The 27,561-nt window shown below is 33.6% G+C and overlaps 3 protein-coding genes across 4 annotated transcripts; 2 read left to right on the forward strand and 1 right to left on the reverse strand.

Annotated features, from left to right (window-relative positions):
• The first annotated feature begins 4,943 nt into the window (after nucleotides 1-4,943).
• Nucleotides 4,944-12,034, forward strand: LOC130825303 (probable hydroxyacylglutathione hydrolase 2, chloroplastic). Its single transcript, XM_057690461.1, has 8 exons — nucleotides 4,944-5,133; nucleotides 5,875-6,060; nucleotides 8,456-8,659; nucleotides 8,939-9,062; nucleotides 9,876-9,976; nucleotides 10,561-10,635; nucleotides 10,830-10,928; nucleotides 11,566-12,034. The coding sequence occupies exons 1-8, from the start codon at nucleotides 5,086-5,088 to the stop codon at nucleotides 11,710-11,712; spliced, it is 984 nt and encodes a 327-aa protein (XP_057546444.1). The 5' UTR covers nucleotides 4,944-5,085; the 3' UTR covers nucleotides 11,713-12,034.
• A 617-nt stretch (nucleotides 12,035-12,651) lies between these two features.
• On the reverse strand, nucleotides 12,652-22,819 carry LOC130825302 (calreticulin-3). 2 transcript variants are annotated; one of them, XM_057690460.1, is made up of 14 exons: nucleotides 22,521-22,819; nucleotides 21,082-21,189; nucleotides 19,126-19,318; nucleotides 17,481-17,739; nucleotides 16,929-16,985; nucleotides 16,803-16,850; nucleotides 16,474-16,560; nucleotides 16,312-16,369; nucleotides 16,138-16,205; nucleotides 14,991-15,086; nucleotides 14,216-14,272; nucleotides 14,053-14,133; nucleotides 13,282-13,314; nucleotides 12,652-13,024 (listed from the first exon to the last, which is right to left on the reverse strand). In XM_057690460.1, the coding sequence occupies exons 1-14, from the start codon at nucleotides 22,630-22,632 to the stop codon at nucleotides 13,013-13,015; spliced, it is 1,269 nt and encodes a 422-aa protein (XP_057546443.1). In that variant the 5' UTR covers nucleotides 22,633-22,819; the 3' UTR covers nucleotides 12,652-13,012. The 2 variants fall into 2 exon arrangements, with proteins under 2 accessions (XP_057546443.1, XP_057546442.1); XM_057690459.1 differs by having other exon boundaries at nucleotides 21,082-21,192; nucleotides 22,521-22,792.
• Nucleotides 22,820-26,093: 3,274 nt separating this feature from the next.
• Nucleotides 26,094-26,963, forward strand: LOC130824762 (putative glycine-rich cell wall structural protein 1). Its single transcript, XM_057689781.1, has one exon. It carries the CDS (start codon nucleotides 26,094-26,096, stop codon nucleotides 26,961-26,963), a length of 870 nt encoding a protein of 289 aa, XP_057545764.1.
• The last annotated feature ends 598 nt before the right edge of the window (nucleotides 26,964-27,561 follow it).

Below are 27,561 nucleotides of genomic sequence, written 5' to 3' on the forward strand. Positions count from 1 at the left end.
CTATGGTAAGACCATTAGCCTTTTGTAAGTAGATATATATAGAATTGTGAATTAATAATTTTTTACCATAACTAACCAAATTTGTTCAACTAAACTATTGATGGAAAAGGATTGTGACTCGATTTGAATCCGTGGATCCATATATGTTGTAAATTGTTTGGATATCAAAACGTTAGACCCACGGATTTAGATTGAGTCAAAATATGTTAATAAATGACTGATTTGGTCTTTTGATAGAACCAATGCAAGGACAAATCATGCCTAAAAATACCAGAAAACTTATCAACAAATCTAAACATCCCAATGTAAAGGAAAATAATTGTGGATGATTTAGTGATGCATAATATAAAGATGGTTGGATCTCAGAGTCCACCAATTAGTCGATGGAGGCTTGGAGCTTGACATACATTTACTTATGGCATAAGTGGAATGATGGAGATATGAGATTCGCACATTTCTCCTCTATATTGGAGAGGCATGTATTACACTCATCATTATCATCCTACCCAGTATATCCCGCTCTTAGAAAGCTAAGGTCAGGGTCTGGGGAGGTTAAGACAGCGACAACTCATACCCATAAAGGAGAGCGCGGCCAAAGGAGTCCCCCGACTCGAGAAAGATAAAGAGACGTGAAAAACACAAGCAAGACAATTTAAAGGCCTGTAGACAGAAGGACCACTACAAAAGAAAACAAAGAACTAAATAGAAAGGAAACGATAAGGGCAAGGGGTTGAGGGCACTAAGAGGTCAAAGGCCGGACATCAGTAATTTAAGACGTGGATATGACGTCTCCAACAGCTCGTATCCCTAGTCAGGTCCGCAGAGAGGTTTAACTCGTGCAAGTCTACTCTTATCTGTTCATCCCAAGTTCTCTTTGGTCTACCTCGACTCCTCTTACCATCTATTATAATGCTTTTTACCCTCCTCACAGGGGCGTCGAAAGTCTTCCTCTGCACATGACCAAACCACCTCAATCTATTTTCTCGCATTTTTCCAGATATAGGGGCTACCCCTAGTTTTTCCCTAAACTCTTGGTTCCTAATTCTATCCATCAAAGTGTGCCCACACATCCACCTCAGCATACGCATTTCAGTAACTTCCATTTTATGTTAGAAAATCTTCTTTACATGCCAACATTCGGTCTCATATAGCAAAGCAGGTCTGATTGCCGCCCTGTAGAATTTTCTTTTTAATTTGCTTGGGAATTTCTTATCACATAACACTGCGGTAGCTGCTCGCCACTTAAGCCAACCCGCCTGTATACGATGCTTTATATCCCGTTAATCTCCCCATCCCTTTGAATGATCGATCCCAAATACTTGTACTTGGTTGTGCTCTTAACTACTGTATCATCGATGGACACCTCTGTTTCACCTACCGGTGATATCCCACTAAAGTCACATCGCAAATATTCGGTCTTCGTACGGCTGATACGCAAACCTTTACCTTTTAAAGCTTCCCTCCACTCATTCATTTTGTTACTAACCTCCTCTCTAGTTCCTTATTTATTACACTATAAAGACTTAATGTGGGTCTATAAGCACGTTTTTACACTTGTCGTATGTATATGCAGAATGTATACGTTGTTTTTTAACACTATGATCTTTTCTCATAAGAGTGTTGCTGTAGTTTCTCATTTATCTCCCATTATTATATGATTTACATGTCACGTGAGTTAGGTGAATGTGTGTATTATATCCACATATATGGGCATACGAGCACATTCATATAAAGATCAGAGACTTTCATTTCTCGAGTTCATCAACATCATAAGCCATAGGTTGAGGTTGATCATGATGTTCCTATTAAAGTATATTAGCTCATAGCAAAAGTAGATACCTTTTGTTTGTTGTTTGTTGGCTTCGTGTTAATCTATATCGCTCTCATATTGCACATTCACTTGCTTATTATAAGGATGCACTAGATTATCAAATAGAGGATCGAGTATGAAAAAGGTCACTTGTCTTTTAAAAAATTATGACTAATATGTGTTAATGAGTTGAGTCGTGCTTTTTCTTATATTATGGTGACACAACAATTCAGGGTTGAGTTGTCCAACCCAGCTCCATGCGACACGAGCATTGATGCGTGCAAGTCGTTGATTGCCGAGGCATAGTGCCAGTGTGAAAACAAACTCATTCACTGTGCTATGTACAAAGGGTGTATGTCTTTATGGGTGAGTACATAACGTCGTACTCCTATGTATTGTTTTTTATTATGTAATTAACTTAAATTGTAACTCTATAAGTTAGTTTTAACTCGATCAAAACATTTTATCAGATGAGAATGAAGTTTGTGAGAATTTGAATTGAAAGTTTAATGCAAACTGCAAATTAAATATTAAGGAGACTTTAATATTAAATATATACCCTATTATAGTGAAAGCAAATTGCTAGTTAGAGTATCGGTTTGCATAAAAAAAATAGTACTTTAGCCAACGCTTCATTTCAAGCAATCATTCACAAGTCAATTGCTATTTCAAATAATAATGTTAATTTTGAGTCACTAACTGAAATAGCAGTTTGTGTTTTAAAGCATACTACTATTTTATGTAGCTATTTACTTACAATATTTTATTTCTCTAAAAAAACGAATCTACATAAAAAATACCATAAGAAATTATTTATTTCCACGATGCAAAGTTGAAATTAATTTTTTTAAAGCAATTGTCAAAGAAAAAATTCAATAAAATATTTATGTGTATTTATTTTTTTAAGGCATCAAGCCATTATTCAACTTTAGTAGTGGTGGTGACTCGGTCATAGTAGGTCACTAGTCTCAATAATTCAACCAAAAACAGATTCTCAAACTTACCCATCACAATTTAACATTTTATGTACCCCTATCATTATCAACCCATCACAAGATTATGACTTTGCTTACCAAGTTACTAAAAATCCAATTTCCAAACACAGGAATAGTCCCTAAAATAAGAGAAAATATTTTAGACCCATAAAATTAAGTTCAGTCCCACAATATTAAGTCTAGGAGGAAATATTTTAGACCCACTAACAATCAATATCGCGTATCTCGTTTAAAAGTTTTCTTATTCAAATTTATAAATAAGACACTTAAAAATCGTTCACTTAATTATACGGTATACTTTCTTAAATTATTTGTTACGTTACATGAATATATCTACTATAATGAAACTTTTTTCCCACTCTTTAACTAACTTTTACATTTACTTACCCATTAATTGAGATTACAATGATTTTTTTCATAAAAGGATTTCCCTTTCTTAATCCATATACAAAACTCTAATAGCAAAGCTTTTGAATATGAAATAGCTGTAAGTACAAGGTACAATTAACTTTTATTGCATAGAATCTATAAGGGTACCTTTATTTGGATTAAATAGAACTTTTCAGTGGCAAAGTATACCTTTATTTTATATAATCCTTCAAGGGTAAAAATGACCTTTATACATATAGACATATAGTCCTGTTGAAATCCTGAAAACTTTATACATCCAGATCCAGTTATCTCATACTCTCTATAAATTTGTTTAGTTCATTTAAAAAAATAGTAATCAGTATAAATTAATTTTAATAAGTAAAAATTAGTGTTATTCAGAAAAATCAGTGACAATTAGAAAAGTTCAATTACAATTTATTACAATTTATCAATTACAATCTGTAAAAATGAGTTTTATTCTGAAAAAATCATTTTAAATTAGCAATAATCCATAAAAATTAATTTTAATCAATAAAAATTATGAACAATTGAAATTAATAATTCAACTTTTCACCTATCTGATGTAAATAATTCCACTTTAGATTATTTTTAAATAATTAAACCTTTGCCCTTATTTTGCTATCAATATACTAATAGGGTATATTGATAACAAATTAAGGGCAAATATTGTATTATTATAAAATAAATGTTTATGCTGTTAGCAAACTAAAGACGAATGTTTGAATTATTAAAAAATAATCTAAAAGTGAAATTATTCACAGAGAATAAATGAAAGATTGAATCAATTTTTTGTAAAAATTAATTTTAATTGATTAAAAATCAGTTTAATCAATAAAAATCAAATCATACATTCTATTAATTTTATTGTATAATAACATAAGACATTTTGATTGTGAGCATGACATTTGTCTTTTTTTCATTGGACGCTATTAATGAAATTCGAATAATTGACATTTTTTTTAAATTTACCATATTTATAAATTTGCATTTTTGAAAAAAATTTATGCATTGATGGATGCAATAAATTATAATTATTCCAATTAAACTATTATATATAAATGTACTGTTTAAAAAATTATATTAAGAAATGTATGATGTACTATGTAGAAAACTATATATTATCTGATAAATTATCGGAATTACACTGTAATATATATGATGTAATGTTTAAAAAAGTATACTGCGAAATGTATGATGTACTATGTAGAAAATTGTACTGCATAATAAATTATATTTATTCCAATTATACTACAATTTAGGAAATTACTTGAAGTACATAATTGCCCTTTTTTCCGGCTATTGTTCTTTAAAAGTTAAATGACATAAAATTTATTTAATAGATCATTAAGATCAATCATTTTTACATTGTTAGACTACCATGATTAGAATTTTGAATTTTAAGAAAAAAGTCAAGAATGTTGAACCAAATGGCAATTTGGCAACAAATAAATTAATGCAAAAAAGCAGTCAATTGTAATCAGTCTGTATGCAATCAGACTATATCAGCTGCCAAATACAGTGCAGTAAAAATAAATTAACTAAAAACATTGTCTGATTTTCGATAATGTAATTATTTCTTTTTAAAAATATATTAACACTTTAATGACAAAAACTACAATATAAATAAAATTTAATATTTTTAGTAGTCTAAAATTTTATTAAAATATTAACATATTTAAAATTCGTGTATTATAAGAGTCAAATTCTATTTATCCCACAGGCCACAGGTTAGAGGTGGATACAGTAGAAGGAACAAATAAAAAGTGGACGTGCCAAAAGTAAAATCCCTCAATTTTGTTTCCTACTTTTTACTCCCTCCCGCGTTTCTCTCTCCTCTCTCTTTTTTCCTTTGGGTTGGAGGGGTGGTTGTTAAGGTGTTGGGAGCAAATGATTTCAAAGCTTCCACATGCTATGGCTTCCCTTCCTTGTACTAGGGTTTGTTTTTCTCTTTCTTTTCCTTTTTTCTTTTACTATTTGATTTTTGATTCTTTTTTCTTTATAGAAGAATGAAATTCTATGGGTTTTGGTGTGATTTAACGGGTCTTTTGATTTCCAAGTCATGGGATCTGTTGAAAATGTGAACCCTTCTGTTATACATGCTGGGTATTAGTCAAAATTTTGTGGATTATGCTTGTTTTATTTTTAATTTTTTTGTTAATTAATCATGGGTACAAAGCTTGAATTGATTTGGAAATTTAAATACTTGTATTTTTATTAAGTTTGTTTGTTTGAAATGCTCTCTAACTTTATTGGATTTCGGATTTTGTTTTATATTATGAGATGCTTTACATAATTGGTGTATTGAAAGTGTATAATGCTGTTAGAAGTTTGGTATCTAGATGAAGAGGTTATTGTTGATGTTGCCTGACATGCTTAACTAATCAAATTGATTGTGTATGCAAATTTTATTTTGGGATCTCAAATTTTATGTAAATGTAGTATCTTTAACTAAACATGCATTATTGGTTTCAGGTCGACCAACTTATGTGGTTTCCCTCTTGTGTAACGGAGTTTTGGAAATGTGTGTTAATCTATTGTATTGTTAGTGGTGATAGGTTTTATGTATTTTGTACTATGAATTTACCTGTTGACAGGAATAATTGTGTTTTGTGGGAAGTTTGCTTTGTTGTAGACTGATGAGCGAATTAATGTGGTTATTTTGTGCTGAAATTTCAGGTGAGGGGTGGGGTTAGTTTATGGGCTGGAGCGAGGCAAATTTGCCTAAGGAAAGGTCTATTGTATGGATTGATGCGCTGCTTGTCTATTCCACTCAAGACCTTGCATGTAGCTGGTCAGTCTCTTGGAGTTACGCGATTGCTATGTAACGTTTCGTGTATTTCTGCTGCTCTGCAGATTGAATTGGTGAGATAATCTTGTAGATTTTATTGATTTTAATGTGCATAATTTGAATGCAGGTTTTGATTTGTGATGGTTAGTGGTCCTATTGAGGTGATTATTAGTTTTGTGCGCTTTACATTAGGAAAGAAGTGAAATAGTGACTCTTTAAGTGAAAGAATAGAATAAAAGAAAGAGAATGAACAGGTGATAGGCAACTTTAAATGACAAGAGAAGTATTCACCTTTAAGTTAATCTGATAAGAAATTTGTCCTCTTTTCCCAAGATATGCTGTCATTGTTTTTCTATGTTATGAGTTGTGTCAGATCTAGAATTGTTGGTCTAAGCATAAAAACCTAACTAGATGATGACAGTGTGAAAAGTGAGGACTTACTTTTTACAATTTAATAAATAATTCTCATATTTCATACTTCTCCCTCGATTGGAAAATTCTTTTGATGTTAAGACCATGATGGATGCCTTTTCAAATAATTTAGATGTTTTCAACCATCCCTTGTTGCACCTGGCGTTTTCCCTTTGCATTTGATATTTGTTCTTGTTGCCTCGAATGCTCTTGAACTAGGACTCCTAGAAACATGAACGTTCAATGAAAGATGGATTTGGATGTGTCTGGAATTACATTAGATTTCTACGCGTATGACTTTGTCTTTGAGAAATGCTTTTGGAAAGTTGAGATTTCTTATGCACCGATTTTGTTAGCTTCTTAAGTTTGACTTTTTAAATTTGACTTAAGAGTCAAGACAATTGCTCCAATGTTTCTGTTAATTTATCCTTTTCTAAGAAACTGAATTAGACCATTTATACGTCGAAGTCCAAACTAATGTTAAATCTTGATTTTCGACCCATAAAAAATGTAACAGGTCGATCAAATTAAAAATTTTCTTTTTACATTGATTCTCCAAACCCTGCCTAGGGAAAAGCCAATCAGTGGCGTTGACGCATTGGGATTTGGGATAATGAAATGTTGTTGCATAAGTTGTTTCATGATAATTTATATCAAAGAAGGTGAGCTCCTTCAATTATACCATACTTTCATCCTTATTGTAAACCTTCAAAACTCCAACAATTTACCTCTAAACTTTCCAATTGATGTCCTTAGTGGTGTACCTTACAATGTTATATATACTTACATTTTGTGATTATTACTCCTATTAAAATGATATTAACAACACATGCTATTGGATGAGGGTGACAATACATTTTTGTCTCCTTGTGAAGTTTTAAAATGTTTTAGTTCTCAAAGCTATATTGCTGTAGTACTAGTAAATAGATAGGGTATTGGGTGAGATAGAGTCTAAATTGTTCATAGTGATTTGCCATGTTGATGTGTTGGTTCATGTAGTTGACCTCGTTGTTGGGATCTAAGATTTGGCATTGATGTTGTGTAGCCAACACCTTATTATTACCGGATTAAGACTATGATGTTGTGGTGGAGACCTTCCAAAATGTCCTAGCTTTTACTTTAGACGTCATCTCGGAGCATAGATATAATGTATGCATGAGTAGTTTCCGTCATTTTTATAAATATACATAGGGAATTTGGAAGTTCTTTTCTCAAGAGTTTACCCTAAAACATATGTGCCCATTATTATTTTTGGTAATAGTTTGAGGCGTTCTTTTTTGGATAATTTCTTATCCTTGACCAATCTCGAATCTCTCTGACCTATTTGGAGGTTTCCCTAGTTTTACTCCTTGGAGCAAGTCTCTTTTATTGTGTCCCTTACTCCCTTGGTTTTTGAGAGTTTTGATGGGGTGAAATGGGTGTTGTGGCCTATGGGCCCATCTTCTTGTGGAGTCACATCAATCATTGTTCTTTGTGTTTTACTAATGGGCCTTTTGGTGCTTAATTTTGGGGAAATGTTGCTAGGGGATTATGAAATATTTTTTTTGATAGAGAAATGGTAAGTACAAGGGAGATCACATACTGAGTTTGCATTGGTTTGCTAACCAAGGAGAAAGGTGACCGGTGGTTCACTTTTGGAACCTAGGAAAGAATGACCAATAATCTTGTTTAGTTTGTAATCCTCTGCTGCAATGGTGTCATTTAAACTAGTCGACTCTTTGTTCGGCTCTAGGATCTCATCTTTTTCGTCTCTATGTTTCTGATGTGATTATTTTAATATAGTATACTGAATAGTGTGTTTCTGCGCAGAATTCTTCCTTTTTAATCACACTTTTTGTTCTAAAATTTAGATGGTTACTTATTTTTCTTGGTCTCGCTTGAGTCTTTATGTCCTGATTTCATTATCTGAGGAATTATTTTTCAAATTTTTTATACTGTAGATGCCAATATTTTTGAATAACTCATCCTGCTGATATTTTAATATCTATTACAAGAATCAAACTTTTTTGTGGATAGGTATTCTTTGCAGCTAAAATATTACCCTCTTCTTATCCTTAGGTTCCATGTCTTAGGGATAATTATGCTTATCTCATACATGATGAAAACACCGGAACTGTTGGCGTTGTTGACCCTTCTGAAGCTGTACCTATCATTGATGCATTGACTAAGAAGAATCGAAACCTAAATTACATACTGAATACTCATCATCACTTTGATCACACTGGTGGGAACATTGAGCTGAAAGAAAGGTACGGTGCAAAGGTATGAAATATGGTATTAATTTCTGTTTGATGTATTAGCTAGCGGTCAGTTGTGATTGAAAAATGTGGTCTATGCAGTAGCTGAATAATACTATAGGATACCCATCCCTTATTGTTTATACTCTTAAAATCTTTGCACTGTTTCTCTTTATTAATCTGAATCTGGAGTAGTCATCAGATCACTGATGTTGATGTTCAGCAAACTCATAGCACAAAATGTTTTCTGGCTGGAAGCATTTAGCTCCTAAATATGATGCATCAGTCCTTTTTTTACTTGTAGGTGATTGGCTCAGGAAAAGACAGAGAGAGAATTCCTGGGATTGATATTGTGTTAGACGATGGTGATAAATGGATGTTTGCAGGCCATGAAGTTCAAGTTTTTGAAACACCTGGCCATACAAATGGTATTTTCATATCTACATCTGTCCTATTGCTGAAAATTTTTAATTTGGGAGTTTGCTTTATTTACTCTTGCTGTTCTGTTCAAGTTTCAAATAAGGTCAAGTCACAGTAAATGTAAGGAAGTTTGGTTTGTTTTGAATTTTTGTTATGATTGATAATCAGCATTGGTGTGCACTGAGGTAGTTTGTGGCTGATCTTTTTCACTCATTCACTTGTTCATGGTGATTTTTGCGCTCTCCTATCAGGATCTTGCTTCTTGATATTAAGTATGCAATGCCCTTTTGGATCAGATGATAATAGATATTTCATTACTCCCAAATCCATTAAGTGGCTACTACCTATGCATAGTTTAGGGGTTTGAATGTACGCAACCTTATGATAACATGGAGGTTATGTTTGATTGACACTCGGATTCTGTATGATCATCAAAATATTAGAGCTATGTTCAATCACTGAATTGAGTAGTGCGGGACTGTAAAGTGCAATCATAGTCATTATATGCATCATATCCATCGGAAAAAAGAATTAATGAACGATCATCTTAGTTAGGAAATTGAAGGAATGTTAAAAATCTTTCTGTACATATCACATTTTTCGTATTTTTTAAGTCCTAGGTCGGGCTAATGGCTAAACAGCATGGATACATGATACAGTAGTGATCTTCAATTGTCTAATTTCTGATAAGTGTAAAAAGAGTATATAGATGCAAATCAATGCTTTTCTTGAAGTTTCATATTGCCTGTTATCATCTGTATTGCCGTAATTAAAGTTTCTTCATCTTTTATAATTTTTTCAATTTTTTAAAAATTTGACAGGACATATCAGCTTTTATTTTCCTGAATCTGGAGCGATCTTCACTGGAGATACCCTGTTCAGCTTATCTTGTGGGAAGCTTTTTGAAGGAACACCTGAAGAGGTACTGTCTTTATGACTTTCCCTTGAAATATGTTATGTCACTCAAACTAAGAAATTCATATCCATTATGGATATGTTTCCAAGCATCAGAGCAGTTTTAAGAAAAAATTATCAAGTTTTTCGGCCCGAATTGAAGTGTCAAAGTGTCCTACCATGTCTCAGTGTGGAGAATCCAACGCGGGTATTGAAGTAAAATGCAAAATCCGAGTAGCTGAGAATGTATTTACATTTTTTTTGCCGTAGTATGTCCCAAGTAGAGGTGTTTAACGGGGCTGGTCAACCCAACGGGGCAAAGGTCGGGTTATATTTTAACGGGTCATTAGTGGGTCGGGCCATTTAAATTTGACATGACTCGCCCCCAACCTATTCATATTTTGACCCAATCCACCTCCGACCCGACCCGGCCCATTAAACACCTCTAATCTCAAGTCTGTGGGCACTTCTGTCTGCATTTTAGTAAATTTGAGTAAATGTTGCGTGAGAGTTGAGTTATGACGATTAACTCCTATTAATCTTGCTTAAAATCTTATGGTTGTTTCTTTCATCATAAAAATGTTTTGATTGTAATTTTTATCTCTGGTTTAGATGTTAGCTTCTCTGGAAAAGATTATGTCATTGCCAGATGACACAAGTATATATTGTGGGCATGAGTATACCTTGGTAAGCACTATATATATATATATATATATATATATATATATATATATATATATATATATATATATATATATATATATATATATATATATATATATATATATATATTTATTTATTTATTTATTTATTTATTTTTGTAATTTTTATATGCCTTTTGTGCATGTGTTGGGCTAACGATTGGGATTATCATTCTACAGAGTAATTCAAAGTTTGCGTTGTCTATAGAACCAAATAATGAAGCCCTTCAATCTTATGCTTCACGTGTGGCCCAGTTGCGCAACAAAGGATTGCCGACGGTAAATTCTCGCTCTTGTTTGGAAGCTGATTTTACTAGAATTCTATAACCAATCTTGGGCTCTTTTTCTCATCTAATTCATCAATTGCGTTATTCTCTTAGTCCCCATGAATTTGCAACACTAGAATGACACAAAGATTAAGGATCGGTGGGGACATTAAAATTTTTTAATGATATGAATGGTATTAAAAGAGAGAGAAAATGTGTTGATGAGGATAAGATATGTTGCAAAGTTAAAAGAGACAGACGAAAATAGAAAGTGTTGTTTCTTCAAAGCGACAAAAGGTGTATTAAACAAGCCTGATTTTAACTATTATGCGCAGAAATGCTTCAGGGTCCTATAAAATTTGATGAAGGGTTAATGTGCAAATGTACAATTTAGTGTCACATGATTCATTATTTTCCTCGCGAATCGCGGGATAAAAAAGCAAATTATGGTCAGTTTTGAGCTATTTTTGGGTCATTTGAGTGAATTACGAATTCAAAAAAGCAAATTAGCTTCGTATTATGTTACACTAGTACAATTAATTCATTGAACTCTGCTTCTTTACTATTTAAGCTACATATCTAATGGATATGAATGAAGTTTATTTCGGTTCACACACCTCAACATAACCCGATGATAACATTTTGTGCAGATACCCACAACACTAAAATTAGAGAAGTCCTGTAATCCTTTCCTTCGTACTTCCAGTTCTGAGATCAGGCGTTCATTGAACATTCCAGCCACTGGAGATGATGCTGAAGCATTGCGTGTCATCCGCCAAGCAAAGGATAATTTTTAGCATATCATGCGATCGTAGATATATTTGTGTACCGAGTCTCAGCTTTCAATTTCAATGTTCGGGTTCATGTTACTATAATGTAATAATTGTATTTTGGTTCCGCAAAAAAATCCATCACGTGGTGATATTTCTGTAGTTAATTTCTTGGACGATAGGTGTGATCATCCTCTTCAAGATTTTGCTTCTCCATCATCGTTATTCCATCCGTTCATCAATGATTTGGTTGACATTATCTTGTTACCTCTTTTGAGATGATTAGGATGACATTATCTTGTAACCATTTCTTTTGATTTAATTTAAAGGAAAAAATGTCAATACACGACGACACTATCAAGAATTTGAGATTCAATTCAAGTTAGGTAAGTACTCGTCTGTTTCATTGAGATTGCTACACCATTATGTAGCAATTACAATGGCACGAAACAAATGTGGTTTGTGCACTTTTGCAGTTACTAGAAAACCTAACATGAAATTATTGCTATTATGGTTAATTTGTAGCTTATGTTTTTTAATTGGTCAAACAGCAAAAAATGTATTTGGTAATAGTTTTTTAAGATGGTTGAAAAGCCAATGATTAAATCAAAACTAAAAAACTAAATTCAGACTTTTTAACTTACTGTTTCTCTAATAAATACTTTACTAATAACTAAACTTTTTTATAAAAATCTTTATAACTTAAACAATTGATTTATTAGCTAGTAAACCAGTTAATACTTTTAGCTGATGAAATCGGCCAACAACTCTAATTAACAATTAATTGCCAAACAAACTTATTGAGCTATCCATACAGTTAAGGTTGTCGATTAAGCTCATGAGGTTGGGTTTCAAATCAAGTGTTTCTAGCATAAATTACACGTACTTTGATTAACATGTTGATTCTATATCATTTGGTCATTTTCGGATGAGGTTAAAAGAAATGAGTTTTAAACGGGCTGAATATAATTTGTCCACAATTATAAATAGTATAACTAAATCAACGTTGCCTAAGCATAAAACCTTTACACTTCCAAATTAGGAAACTAATAAGTTTTATTCGAGTGTGTTCTTAGAACTTCAATTGCAGAGTGAAGCAATTTGCTCGAACATGTTACTTGACTCGGTTCAGAATGAGACCCTCAAGGTTACAACACAGACAGAAGGCTATCAAATTATAACAATCTCGACTTCGTACACAGATAAAGATTCAAATGTTATGAAGGAAAGTCGTATCACCATTCACCACAGGCACCAAAAAGGACTTCGGCTTAGTAATTAGTCGTTGAAAAGCTCCAAGCGCGTTGAAAATTGCTGGACCGACTTTTCATAATTCATCCTGCAAATTAAACGACGAAGTTCAGCAATCGCGTTTTGTTTCACTTGTGAAATATCCTCGGAATTTGGAAGAGAGCGCACAAAATGAACCACGAAACCGAGCATACAGGCTACAACTAAAGTCTGGTATAGAAAGTCATTTAAAATCTAATATGTTCCATTCTGTTACCCAAAATAGCAAATCATTTAAGACGAGACTTTTAATTTACACCGTAGATAGCAATTAGCAGGTTATTGAGAAGTACAAGCTGTACTTACATGATAGTCGTCCAAGTAATCACGAGGGTCATGCTGCAACAAAGGAAAATTAAGATTAGTGATCAAAACTGCATATCGATTTCTTCGTGATTGTCATCAAAGTCATAAAATTCATTTAACCTAAGCCCTAAACAGTAGGTGAAGCTTCCTTCACCAGAGACGTTTTATCTGTACTCAATTTTAGTTGTGCATTAAACTTCCAGGCTCTACCCATCATAGAACTTGCACTTATTCAACTTATAGGAGTGTTTTGGTAGTTGGCTTTTGTGTAGACTTTTGGGTTGACTTTTGGCTTTTGACATTTTGGTCGGTCAAAAACCTAAAAAAACATGGTAAATGACTTGTCAAAATCAAAATGAAAAGCTGCTATGGTTGACTTTTAGCTTGTTGACCCACTAACAGCCAACAACAATGCCTAATTTCGCCAAACATCTCCATTGACAGTTTGTCAGCTAGTTTAAAAGCCAATAAAAACAACTAACACTTTCAGCTGGCTAAACAAACCAACTAACAACCAACAACTAACAATCATTTGCAAAACACCCCTGTTAGCTTTTTTGTAAACTAATCTAAATTATAATTTAATGTTATACACACTCATTCATAGGGTTGAATTTCCTCTTTTCATGCATCTAACGTGATTGCAAATGTTTTGTATCAAACCAAATGAGCACACTTTTGGTCTATTTTTGTAAAAATTGAACGCAGTGCCATCTCTTGTCCATATTCTCGAGTAAATGAACAAGAAAAATTAGAGATTTAGTGTAATACCCTTCTCCGCCTTCTATCGCCCCGACGCTGGTCTCTCTCTCTTCTCCTCCTTTCACCTTCTTCCCTTGCTCTTTGAGCTTCCTGCAAAAGTGAAAATCAGCTAAGCAATCTACTAAAGCAAGCATCCATATAGGCCTTAACTATGATTATTGATAATCGTCACCTCTTCTTCCCGAGCCTTTCTCTCTTTCTCTGCTTCCTCAAATGCATCCTTTTCGGCCTGTCATTTTTTCACAATCTGCAGTTAATGCAAACCATAGAGTTTGACACAACAGAAATTTACAGAAAGAAATTTGAAAATTCTATTCTCCATATTGTTCAAGGAGTGTATGGTAGTACCCAAGTTAGATTGGCTACTGGGGTAGTTCCAATATTCATATGTTACTACCTGTTCCATTTCTAACTTTATTATGTTTGGTTGGAAATAAAAGGAAGGAAAAGATCCAAAGCAAGTAGATGAAAGAAATACGTGAATGTTAATTAGATGGGGGAGAGATCGAGTTTGCGGGTGAGATGAGGAGAAAGTAGGCTCTTGTCAAAATTTGAAAATGAAGCAAATTCATCGAGATAAGCTTAAGTAGCAAACTCCATGGGATAGACGAGTATACTAACACTGATTAAATCCTTAACATGGAAGCGCTGATGTACTACCTAAAAAAGATATGGATCTTGAATACTAGAGGATGTCATTGAAGTATGGGAATTTCAATGACTATTAACTTTTTCGCTTAACAAGAAATTCAAGATAGTTCCCTGTAGATATGGAAGAAATTATGGTCATTGCCTCGTTAAATTAGGTCTAATATCTACAGCATTTAGACTAAAATTTCAACTAATAAATACTAGTATTTCATTGTTAGTTCTAGAGAATAACATGTAATAAGCAATACCATCTTATTACAAATATGTCAAATAAAAAGATAAAAGCCACAACTCACCTCTCTGTTATTGACAAAATAATCCTCCACAATCTGTTTTGCATATTGTGGATCATCACAGATTAAGATGTTGTCGAAAACTGAACCAGCTTTGACCTGCCATTCCACGTCTATGTTAAATGTCAAATGTCAAGGATAAATCTTACAGCAAAAAACACCTCTCCCAACTAGTAGGAAAAACTTGAGAACTCTGTTAGACTACATAACATATCTTGGAGCCTTTACCATTAGCTTAAGCTTTTGGTTGAGTTGGTTCCTTCACATAGTATCAGAAGCTAGTGTGATAAGAGGTCACGGGTTCAAATCTCAACCACCCTTCATTTAAAGTGGAATGTTTAGCGCCCTGTACTGATGGTTGAGGCTCTAGGATATGCTATACATTGTAACACCTTTGTCAAATTCTTAGGAATTGTCTTTTTTTTGTTTGGTTGAACATAAAAAATTACAATTGACACAAGAATTTAGATTTTCTGATTCTCCCCTTGGTAATTAAACTCCTACATTTTATAGGAAATTCAAATTCCTCTGGAATTTGCACTTCCTATAGTGAGCCAAATTATGTCAACCAGACAACTACCCAAAGCAATTCTTGAGAATTAGAAATTCCAAGGGAATTAACTTGCAAACAAACAACTCCTAATAATATTGCAAATTTGCATCTGTATCCTTAAATCATTAAAAAAAATTTTGAGGATTGCATTAGCATCATATACTCAAGTGACACACATTATCAATTATGAACAAACCCTTGAATACTTAAGTGGACGGTACACGGTTTGAACAAATTCTCACTAGGGTTGAGATTTGAGAGCTTAATGAGCAGCTAACCACAAAGTTTGTTAGGAGATAAAGTGGTAGACTATTTTGGTCTTCATCTAGTTATCACAATCTATGGATAAACTTGAACTCTAACAACAGAGGAGGACCCAAAATTCTTTAGAGCTCAGTGCCTTAACGTGCGGGCGGCCGAGTACATCGGGTCGGTCACTTTCTAACAGTTACGCAAATGGTGACACTTTTATAAAATTAGAAGCGAGATTTTGATGCTTTACTAAGAGTGGGCAATTCACACTAATAGAATTTAGCTTGGGCCCACTCTCCAGTCCTTAAAGAAGTACCAGCAATAAGAAAAGGTTGCAAATCTAACCTGCCAAACCTCAATACCAACATATTTAATGGGTCTTAACACATAAAGATCTGGATCATCTTCAAACTCTGACAGAAACAAAAAGAGAACGAAGAAAAATTGTCACATCGTAAAACCAAGGAATTATTCCTTTCAAGTCGAAATTTACGATTTAGGAGCAAAAACAACCAATACCTGGATTGTCAACCCACGGAGTCTTCCATTTTCCTTTGTAGTTCGGGTTCTTGACTTTCTTGAGCCAGTAATATTTCAAAGCAAAACAAACGCAAACCCAGTTAACAAAAGTACTCGCAGTGCCATACAAACCTACAATTCACAAGCAACAGACAAAATCACCTTAGGCTTCCATGGTCCTTTATAAGCAGGATTTGGAATCTTCGGGGGTCGCCATATTCCATCATCATCTTCATCCCAGTAATCAGGCTAAATGTAATGAAGTCACGAAAGTAAGAATTCTGAAGATATAATAAGTACATAGACTATAAACCAACAAAAAACTTTCGAAGTTATGAAAGGACAAGCATAAATGTTTTTCGAAAACAAATTTGAATTCAAATATTCATACTTTGTGGATATCGAACCTTTTAAATATAATTAACTAGATTAGAATACTAAATTAACTCTATAAATTATATACAAAATACATGACAGGCTAAAGATTGAACCTTTTTGGCCTTAGGATCAGGTATCTCAGCTGGAATTGAGTCATACCCCTGCAATATCAGCAAGACATCCCTGATTAACAACGTTTTCTGGTGACTCGAGTTTATTTACTGCATATAGAATTGTACCTCGGGCTTTACAGCATTAGGGTCATCAATATATTCTCTATCATCCCAGTCTGCCGGCTGTGCACGAAGATAAGATAGATGTATTAAAAGCTTAACAATTCAAAGTAATACAGAGTAAAGAGAAAGAAAGAAAGGTCAATACATCCAAGATAAAAGAAATCATCTCGTATAAAACAAGTCGAGGTTTGGAGTAGGAAGCAAAATTTCAGCTATTGCTATGCGAAATTCTAAAACCACGTCGGTTGAACTACAGTTAGAAGCACACATGATTCTAATCTTCCCGCGAATCGTGAATCGGAAAAAAGCGAATTATAGTCAATTTTAGGCTATTTTTCAACAATTTTGAGCGAATCCTGAATCAAAAGGCGAATTAGTTGGAGAATTATGTTATACAGATCAAAAGCAAAGATAGATGACAATACAATGCCATAAGCTTCTAAATTCATATTAATACATTTGAATAGGAAAAGTTCTGTGACAACCAAGTCTTAAAAACAAGCATCTGAATTCTGAAGAATCATTAGATGTACTAAAATTAGTCGCAGCTTATACCTTTTTGGCCTTAACATCTTTAATCTTTCTTGGTGGAAGAATATCCCAGTCTGTATACAAGCTTCCTGAATCTCTTTCCCGATTGTCGACCAGTAAACTGTATGATGCATCAGGCCGAAGGATGAAGGTATAAAAATGTGTCAGTTTGTCGGTTTCACATTCCAGATCCTTCCTGATGGGATAATTCTGTCCTTGATAGGAGACTATAAGATGAAGCTTTTTGGTTTGTGTGCCACAAAGATCTGGTCCAAACATCAAACTACAGCAAGGAAAATGAAAAAAAATGATTTTAAACGAGCAAATCATAAAGTAACAGCATAATATACATTTAGAAAGAAAGAGAGGAGATATCAGGCCAAGACTTCCTAAAGGAATTCATACAAAATGTCAAAAATATATGACTTTATTATACGTTGATAAGAGAGTGATATAGACATGGAAGAAGCTGATAGTTAAATAAGGGGACTATAGAAGTTACAAAGAAGTTTAACAGAGGGTCTATTAGACATAGGAAATAAATTTTCTCCAAAAATCAATCTTTGCAAGATTTGGAGGATAAGAGGTGTAATTAACCAAAAGATATATTCATTTCGAAGTGTAGTTTTTTATAAAACATTTTTTCTTATTATATACTCATATAACATTGGGTAAGATGCAACTTCACTCAGTTTTTCTCGTTGCAGGAATCTCCCTATATGGGGGTCTTTCTCGAGCCGAGAGACTCTTTAGCAGTTAAGAGTATGGATTGCTGTTTTCATCGCTCCTCAGACCCTAATCATAGTTCCTATGAGCACATACACGGGGTACATGATGATGATGAATTACTTTTTGAAAATCAAAATTCTAGAACTGTCTGTGGAAAGCTAAATATACTTTTGTCTGATTTTGCACTTAGTCCACAGTCCACGCCTTGACATCTCAGAAAGTGAAGGACTATTCACATATCCTATTCAAAATCAGGGTAGTAGGCATGGCCTACAGCTTCATAATTATAATGCTTAAAAACGCTGCTTTGCAGTTTCATTCCTTTCATTACCAATCACTGATTTGTGATTTTCTTTTTTGAATTAACGCTGCACAGGGAATTGCATCACTAGTAAGTAAAATTAAGAGTCCCTAATCACTTCACACATCATCCTCATCATAGTGCAAAAATGCCGAAAAGGGTCGTGATCGCGGTTACGATACGGTGTTGCGTTAGCGGGAGTTATGTAGTTATCGTAACGAAAAATATCAGCCCAAAGCTTGAGATGTCCCTTTAAAAGGCAGAAAATGCGGATTTTTTTTACACATTTACAGCGTGGGAAATATCGCTTAATTTTTTAAAATCCTTGACGACACAACCGAAGCTAATGCGAGGTATGACCTTGTTTTTACTCTATGATTCTCATACACTCAAGAGCACAGGATCAAAGAGTCAAACAAAAGCACTAGCGTGCTCGTTAGTTTCTTATCTCTCCTTAGTTTTTCACTTTCACAGCCCTCAAATTTTTGGATTGAAGTATTTCAACAGAATTCTAGAAAAATATGCAAGGGTACAGATGACAAATGTTCTTAAATAGGTAATTGTGTTGACAGCCTTGGGATTATTATCAAAAGTGAAAATTATCCAACTCAAAAAATCTTTTGAAGGATGATAGCATACCTGTATGGTGTGTCTCCACCAAATTTCTTTTGATTTACATATCCAGAAAGAAGCTTTATGTATCCTCCTCCACACTCAATATCCTGTTCAAATTTCACTGAATACTGGACAACAAGAGTTCTATTCCTGTTGTTAAATTCAGGAAATTTTGCTGATATTGCAAAATGCTTTGCATCTTTAGTAGTCTGGATACCTGCAAGAGTAATGAATCTCTCAACAATAACATCTATTTATGATATAATTTCCAATTGCTTCTACATAAATCATTTATAGCAAATTTCTCAAACCAACCATTGGCCTTAACCCATAAGGTAGCTAACTATTCAGCATTATCCCAAACAATATATAATCGAAGAAAACGATCCTTGAAAATGCGCCTATTCCTTTGCAACCATATTGTATAGAGTGAGAGTGGCTAAGATGCAGCAATGCCATTAAGTCTTGAGCTCCCTTTTCTTTGCAAAGCCATAAAGTTTAATTTGAATGATACTCACCAGCTTTATCTAAAATTCAGCAATGATACTAAACAAGTCAACCCACACCCCTCTAGCAAATTCAATGTAGAAATCCCTAGAGCTCATCATATGAAGTTGTGGGCAAAAAGAATGATGGGGATTCTTTTCTTTAGATTTTAATAGTGTTGAGATTACTCAAAACCACTATCCAAGATAAATCTCTAGCCATTCAGGGAGTTTTAGCCTTACAAATAAGCTTGGCTAAGGGAAAAGCAAGGGGATTTGAAGGAGAAATAACAAGAACGGAGTAGAATGAGGCACATGAGTAGGATTTTCAAGAGTCACGGTTGCAAACTCTCCTATCAAGACCCAAAGTAATCAGGATTGTTATTAAGCAAGAATAGGCCTCTATAACTCGCTCACAATTTCTTTTGAGGGGAGATGAAAAAGTGATGATTTTTCCTTCCAAACTTTCACTTGATAAAAAGATTTTACTCATTCATTACCTACCCTTTATTATTAATTAACCAAATAAATGAAATATAAAAAAATTAATTTCAATTATTTCTCATCTCCCGAATTTTACCAGTCGGACTCTCAAACATGTGTTAGATACTCATAAGACACTACACATATCTATGTCCAAGTAACATAAGCTATCAATGTATAAAACCATTATTATCTGCTCAATATAATCGGATGCAATATTTCAAGTATGTAGCTTGATGAATAGAGATTTTATGCATTCACACTTATTGAAGATTTTATGCATTCATATTCAATTATGAAGTTCATATGAGTGTGTTGGGGTAATATTCAAGGTAAGGTAAAGAAGGAAATGGGAGAAAAAGGGAGAGGAGTGTATAATGGTGAGCTATGAGCGAATTCGCTAATCTCCTCACGAATCGTGAATCGAAAAAAGTGAATTATAATCGTTTTTAGTAAATAGTGATTTTAAAAAACGAACTAGTTGGCTAATTATATTATAATAATGGCGAGTTTTACTTTTGAATCTTTCCAACTCCAGAAATCTTTGTTTTACTAAGAGGTGTTTGACAATTAGCTTTTTTTCTTGTCTTTTTTAGTTGACTTTTGATTTTTGGTTAAACGGACAAAACTCTTAAGCTAGCCAAAAGAGTAGCTAATTATAGTGGCTTTTTTATTGGCTTTTGACTACTTTACTATAATAAACAACTACCAGCCAAGAAATAATTTTTACATACCTATGTATTAAGTGGTTTAAACAACTAGCTTATCAACCGATACTTCTGGCTGGTCAAATACAAGCAAACAACTACGGGTAACAAAAGCTAACAACTCCCACTAACAGCCATTTACCAAACCTTTACCAAACAAACCCCTAATCCCTTCAATTCCCTTCTCTTAATTTCTCTGCGCTCTTTTGGTATCCAAATGAAGAAAATACCACCCCTTCATTACCTCCAATCCAAACATATCAATAAAATAAAATCACATAAAAAAATTTCAAAAGCAACATTACCTTTATCATCAGGATCTCCAGACCATGTACCAGCAGTATGCTTAAATGAGCCTGCCTTCCCCTCACTCCTTTTCCAATCTGATACAACCCATCGATCCCTCCATCCATCTTCTTATTTGCAACAAATTTAAAACAAAAATCATTAAATTGATAATCACTCTGTTAAATTAGGCTGGACTTATTGTGAATGCCAGCATATTAACGGGAGGACGCAAGTGCACACACTTCATAAGCCGGGCAATGGAAAGAAGGTCTCTAATAGCTTATAAAGCGTGCACACCATTTTCAATTTATCGATGCGGGATAACTCATCCTAACACCCCCTCACATGCGAACCCCCGTCAAGTTCGCATGTGGGAGTAATCAATTAGGGTAGGAACGCCATTCTTTTCGAACCTACCATTTTTTTTTAATTATTGATCGAACCATCGGCTCTGATACCATGTTAAATTAGGCTGGACTTATTGTGAATGCCAACATATTAAGGGGAGGACACAAGTACACACACTTCATAAGCCAAGGAGATATATACCATTCCAAAACCATATGGCAATGGACCCCGTCAAGTTCGCATGTGGGAGTAATCAATTAGGGTAGGAACGCCATTCTTTTCGAACCTACCATTTTTTTTTTAATTATTGATCGAACCATCGACTCTGATACCATGTTAAATTAGGCTGGACTTATTGTGAACGCCAACATATTAAGGGGAGGACACAAGTACACACACTTCATAAGCCAAGGAGATATATACCATTCCAAAACCATATGGCAATGGATAGAAGGTCTCTAATAGCTTATAAAGCGTACACACCATTTTCAATTTATCGATGTGGAAAAACTCATCCCAACACACCCATTTCTCAATATTAATCATATAGTCAACTTCAGCATGACCGTAGTAAAAATACACAATAATTATTTACATTTATTTCACTTTTTTGATTAGTTTAATGCCTCAAAACAAGTAACTTAAACTAATGTCTAACTAATATATGATGCACATTATTAAGAGTATCTATACGGTCCGACACCTTATATAGTATTAAGGGGTTTATACGGTCGGACACCTTACACACGCTGCATAACCAATAAACGAGGTAAGCACTAGATACCATTCAAAACCAGATGACAATGGGAGGAAAACTCAAACTTTAATTCATCACATGGGATAAATCATCTAAACAACATCTCAGACTTAAAAATTCCATTCTGAAAAAAAATTTAATGCTAAAAATTACAACTTTGATGGTAAAAAACTTCAAAACTTCAACAAAAACCCAATTAAAAAAAACAATAATTTAAAAAAATCCAGGCAAGAAAATATTGATTAAACTAAAAGATATGATTGATTCTACACAAACAAAAGTAAACCCATTTGAAGTATTGATACACAAGATCTATAAAGAGCTGAAGAAAATCACAAAAAGTTGGTTTACCATCAAATCTTTCTTCAAAAAAGATTTCAGCTTGAGCAGAACAAGGTAGTAATAACAACAGAGAAGAATGGAAGCTAAACAGAAGCAACAGTAAAAGCTGAATCTTCACCATTTCAATTGAGAGATTTACTGGTAGTAGGAAACGGACTATGATTCGTTGAACTTTTAAGGATCGTATTTAATTTTGGTCAACTTTTTTAAATATGGGTTGATTTCGTTTCGAACAGTCTAGAAAGTGTGCTCTAGAGTAAGTATTTTTTTTTGCTTTATTGAGAAAAATACTAAGGGTGAGACTGAGGGTGATAGTAGTGGATTATGCTTTAACATCTATTGTTAAATTACTAAATTTATTTTAACTAGACGATTTTATTGTTTTAAGTACTTTTATTTTATAATATGAATTCAATAATTCATTAATATAAATTATTATGTGTATACAAGATTTTTTAAATGTTTTATTAAAGAATATCTTTATCTGTTACTTTTTTAGAAATATAGAATGAATAAAAAAGAAAATGAGTAAAGTTATTGAGAAAAATTACAAAGGCCTATTCCCCCTTAAGGCTAAGAATAATACATCTTAGTCTACAATAAAAATGTAAAATCATCTACCAAATTGACATAATGAAATATCCTGGACAAACACACTCCATTCAAAGCACAAGTGCTCCATACAATACTAGTTTCATTTCCACGAATAAATTTGATGATCTAATATTTATTTAACTATATAACCTAATTCGATTTGATTCGAAGTTTATATGAATTTAAAATTATGTAAAATTCAACATGGAGGCAAAATTCAATTTTAGACCGATTCGAAATACGTGACCCAAAATTAATCAAATAATCCAAATAAACAGCTCTAGATATAAATAGTCACAAAAATCAAAAATCAGTCACATCATGATGAAAATTAGTCAACAACCTAAAATTACCAATAAGATGGTGTGTTAAATTAGGCTGGACTTATTGTGAATGCCAGCATATTAACGGGGGACATAAGTGCACACATTTCATAAGCCAAGGAGATATATACCATCCCAAAACCATATGGCAATGGGAAGAAGGTCTCTAATAGCTTATAAAGCGTGCACATCATTTTCAATTTATCGACGTGGGATAACTCATCCCAACACCCCCCTCACATGCGAACCCCCGTCAAATTCGCATGTGGGAGTAATCAATTACAGTAGCAGCCATTCTTTTTGAACCTACCATTTTTAAATTGTTGATCGGAACCATCGGCTCTGATACCATGAGAAAACTATAATACGGGAATAATGTCCTTTCATTAACTCCAACCAATATTTATATAATACAAGATGGTAACCGTAGAATTAGTAAAAAACCGTCACCAAAGATAATGAAACTGCTGAAAGTGTGATAATGTAACCGTCACCAAATATACCAAACCGTCACCAAAGATAATGAAACTGCTGAAAGTGTGATAATGTAACCGTCACCAAATATCTGATGTATACCGCGGAGTGCACATATCCTCAATATGGTGCAAAACATCCGAACATAGAAAAACTTAGTTTATGTTGTTTTTAAATATTTATTTAGCTCGTTTTTTAATTTGAACAAAAATAATGTCAAATTCTCAATCCTTAAAAATGTGGATCGACTTATTAGTATATTAAGAGGATCTTTTTCCAATAAAAAAATTGATGCAAAATGAGTGATACATTCCAACATAGAAAATAATGCAACTTAAAAGGAATAGATTGGATCATTTGACTCTTCTAATTTAAAATCTTGGTTTCATTCCTAATAAGAATTAAATTATTATTGAATAAAGCCTAAGTTATTTTATATCTAACAAATTCATAAATAATAAACAAGGAATTAAATGTAACTAAGGCTTTAGCCTTTAATTACTACTTAAAACTATGTTTCTTATATGTGGAATATGTTATGAAATTATTGACAAGTCCTAAAAATCTAAACAAAAAAAAAATTGATTAACAAATTTGTGTTAAGACAAAAAATAAATACTATTCAACTAATTTCAACTTTTAAGGGGGCATTTCACTTTTAAGAAAATTGTGTCCTGTTTTTAAATAAATTAATTAAATTGACGAAGACTAAGAGTTTTAATATAATTAAATTTAATTGATATTTAAGAGTTTTAATACAAAAAAGACATAAAAAATAAAAATTATATAAATTTAAGCAGCAAATTATGTTGTATAGGAATGTCATGTGGCACAAAATTTTCTAGATTATAATATGTATATGATTGATCATTTTCCACAAACTATCTGTACTTATTACTTTTCAGTAAATATAACACCATTTTAGTACTCAATATTATTTAGTGGCTCCTACGAGAGTGCATTTCGATGTACCAGATATACGCAATCATACCTATTAAATGATAAGATTAACAAAAAAATTATTTCTGATCGAGATTATTACTTTATCGATATATATTAGTTTATCGATCAATAATTAAAACTGAAAACATAACTTCATATAATCATAAGATTTGTGATTAACTCTATAGTTTACATGATCGAGTTTTAGTGCAGAAGAAAGTGATCATCTTTGAATACTAAATTCCTATTTCCTATATACTTCATAAAAAATAAAAATAATTTATGGGAACATACCAATTGAGGTGGAGACGTAAAGATCCATACACTAGTGATTACAAGTGTTATTAGAAATTCCTTTAGATCTAGCACTTGCATGTATTAATTAATTTAATGATTTGAAATGATTAATTTTTACATTGCAATGCAATGATAACCAATCAAGACTAGAGGCCAATCTAGATGTTTATTTGAGTCATCAGGTTAATTTTGGATCAGATGTTTTGGATTGGTTCAAAATCAGATTTTATATCCATGTTGATTTTTACATAATTTCAATCCATTCTTTATGTCGGGTCAATTTGAGTCTGTTTGAACACCTCTAGGTGGAAATAATGAGGTCGTACCTAACCGTCTAGGGGTGCCGCAGCCAGGTCGATCTCATCGTGTAATTATACCAAATTTTCTTAATAAAAATCTAAAAAATGTTAAATGTCTCAAGTAAAATATGTCAGGATCCTTCTAATTTTTATTTTATTGTATCCTCGTCATCATCATATTCAGTGTATCCCGCTCATAGAAAATTATGATCAGATTCTGGAGAGGGAAGAACGACGACGGCTCATACCCATAAAGGAGAATGCGGTCAAAGAATCCCTCGACTCGAGAAAGGTTTTCAAAGAGATTTTATTTTATTGTATATAATTATAATTAATTTTGAAAATTCCGTGAAGTTAAAATTCTAAGTATGCCACTAATAAGGAGTTGCGAGAGAAGTAGACGTTCAACACGCCATGCAACCATGATGAGTTCAATCAAAATTAAGGATCATTAATATATGATCAAGATGTATTATCTTACGTCTAGCTAGTAGCTCACTTTCAATAGTATTACTAAGATGCTTTGAAATGTATATAAATAGGGAACCTTATTTCATAACTAGTGCTCATCATCTAAAAATTCTTTGAAGTAGTACAAAATAGTTTCTTATACACTTACTTGAGTGAGAGAAACAAAAGATCAAGAGGGTGAAATGGCAAGTCCCAAAATGATAGGGGTTGCATTGTTGGTTCTATTTCTAATAGAACTCAGCATTGCAGCAAGGACAATGTCTAGCAATTATGGTGATGATGAAGGTCATCATGAAAGTGGAGGTAATAGTGGAGGTGGGTCTAGTGGTTCTGGATCCGGATATGGTAATTCAGGGAGCGGCAGTGATAATAGTGGTTCTGACTCCGGATATAAGAGTGGGAGCAGTGGAGGGAACAATGGAGGTGGGTCTAGTGGTTCCGGATCTGGATATGAATCAGGAGAAGGTAATTCAGGGAGTGGTAGTGGAAATGGTGGATCAGACTCTGGAAATGGGAGTGGGAGCGGTGATGGGAACAATGGAGGTGAGTCTAGTGGTTCTGGATCCGGATATGAATCAGGAAAGGGTAACTCGGGGAGCGGCAATGGAAATGGCGGAACTGACTCGGAAAATGGGAGTGGGAGCAATGGAGGTGGATCCAGCGGCTCTGGATCTGGATATGAATCCGGAAAAGGTAATTCAGGGAGTGGCAGTGGAAACGATGAATCTGGTTCGAAAAATGGGAGTGGGAGCAGTGGAGGAAATAATGGGGGTGGGTCTAGTGAATCTGGATCTGGATACGAATCCGGAAAAGGTAATTCAGGAAGCGGCAGTGGAAATAGTGGATCAGGCTCTGGATATGGTAGTGGAAGCAGTGGAGGTGCAAGCTCCAAATATAGAGTAAATAGCTACGAAAACAACTCTGGTGATGGTTCAGGCAATGGAAGTAGTGATGGTGGAAAAAGCGGAGGAAGTGGTGGTTCAGGATCTGACAATGGAAACGATAACAGTGGGGGTAGCAAAGGTGGAAGTGGTGATTTAAGGAGGAAATAGTGATTCAGGATCAAATTCGGACAAACGATATGGAAGTGGGGGTGGATCTGGATCAGAATCTGGCTATTAAAGTGACCAAGCTTCACATAATTAGTAATTATATTATTTTCCATGATTGAGTATTTGAATAAAGCCTTTGCTAATCGTACTAAGAATCGCATGTTACTTGTATCAAGTATCGGAGGATATGAGCCTTCAAATAAATTGTCAAAATATTCATGTGTATAAATGAATAAGATAAATGAAAATAAACAAGAATATGTTTTATTCAATCTTGACATGTTTTGATATTAAACAAACTTCATAAACATGTGTTGTCTTTGGGGTTTATATCAAGCTAGCTTGTTTACAACAGTTCTAATTATTCAACAATATTTTGGTGCGTAATAGAGGCCAAGAGACTGGTAGCCTACATATTATTTTAACGCTATGTTTGATTCATACTAATTGATAATCTCGTTAGAGGAGTACAAACATGTTCTATTTTGCTTTGATCATAAAAAGACAACTCTAACTATTTAGGCACAATCAGATGATCGGTAGGTCAAAACATCTAAATCTAGTTGTTTGTTAAATAGCTGGTTGAAACAAATTGTTA

Source organism: Amaranthus tricolor, chromosome 10 (assembly GCF_026212465.1).
Source record: "Amaranthus tricolor cultivar Red isolate AtriRed21 chromosome 10, ASM2621246v1, whole genome shotgun sequence".
Lineage (NCBI taxonomy): Eukaryota > Viridiplantae > Streptophyta > Magnoliopsida > Caryophyllales > Amaranthaceae > Amaranthus > Amaranthus tricolor.

What these genes read in the sequence shown, in the direction of transcription:
- LOC130825302 (XM_057690459.1), bottom strand. Translation starts at nt 22,632, where the DNA reads ATGGTGAAGATTCAGCTTTTACTGTTGCTTCTGTTTAGCTTCCATTCT. An exon ending in AAGATGTTAAGGCCAAAAAG is followed by an intron (nt 16,986 to 17,480) that starts GTATAAGCTGCG and finishes CTTCGTGCACAG; the next exon opens with CCGGCAGACTGGGATGATAG. An exon ending in GCGATAGAAGGCGGAGAAGG is followed by an intron (nt 13,315 to 14,052) that starts GTATTACACTAA and finishes CCTTTGTTGCAG; the next exon opens with CATGACCCTCGTGATTACTT.
- LOC130824762 (XM_057689781.1), top strand. Translation starts at nt 26,094, where the DNA reads ATGGCAAGTCCCAAAATGATAGGGGTTGCATTGTTGGTTCTATTTCTA.
- LOC130825303 (XM_057690461.1), top strand. Translation starts at nt 5,086, where the DNA reads ATGATTTCAAAGCTTCCACATGCTATGGCTTCCCTTCCTTGTACTAGG. An exon ending in AACACCTGGCCATACAAATG is followed by an intron (nt 9,063 to 9,875) that starts GTATTTTCATAT and finishes AAAATTTGACAG; the next exon opens with GACATATCAGCTTTTATTTT. An exon ending in GTGGGCATGAGTATACCTTG is followed by an intron (nt 10,636 to 10,829) that starts GTAAGCACTATA and finishes ATCATTCTACAG; the next exon opens with AGTAATTCAAAGTTTGCGTT.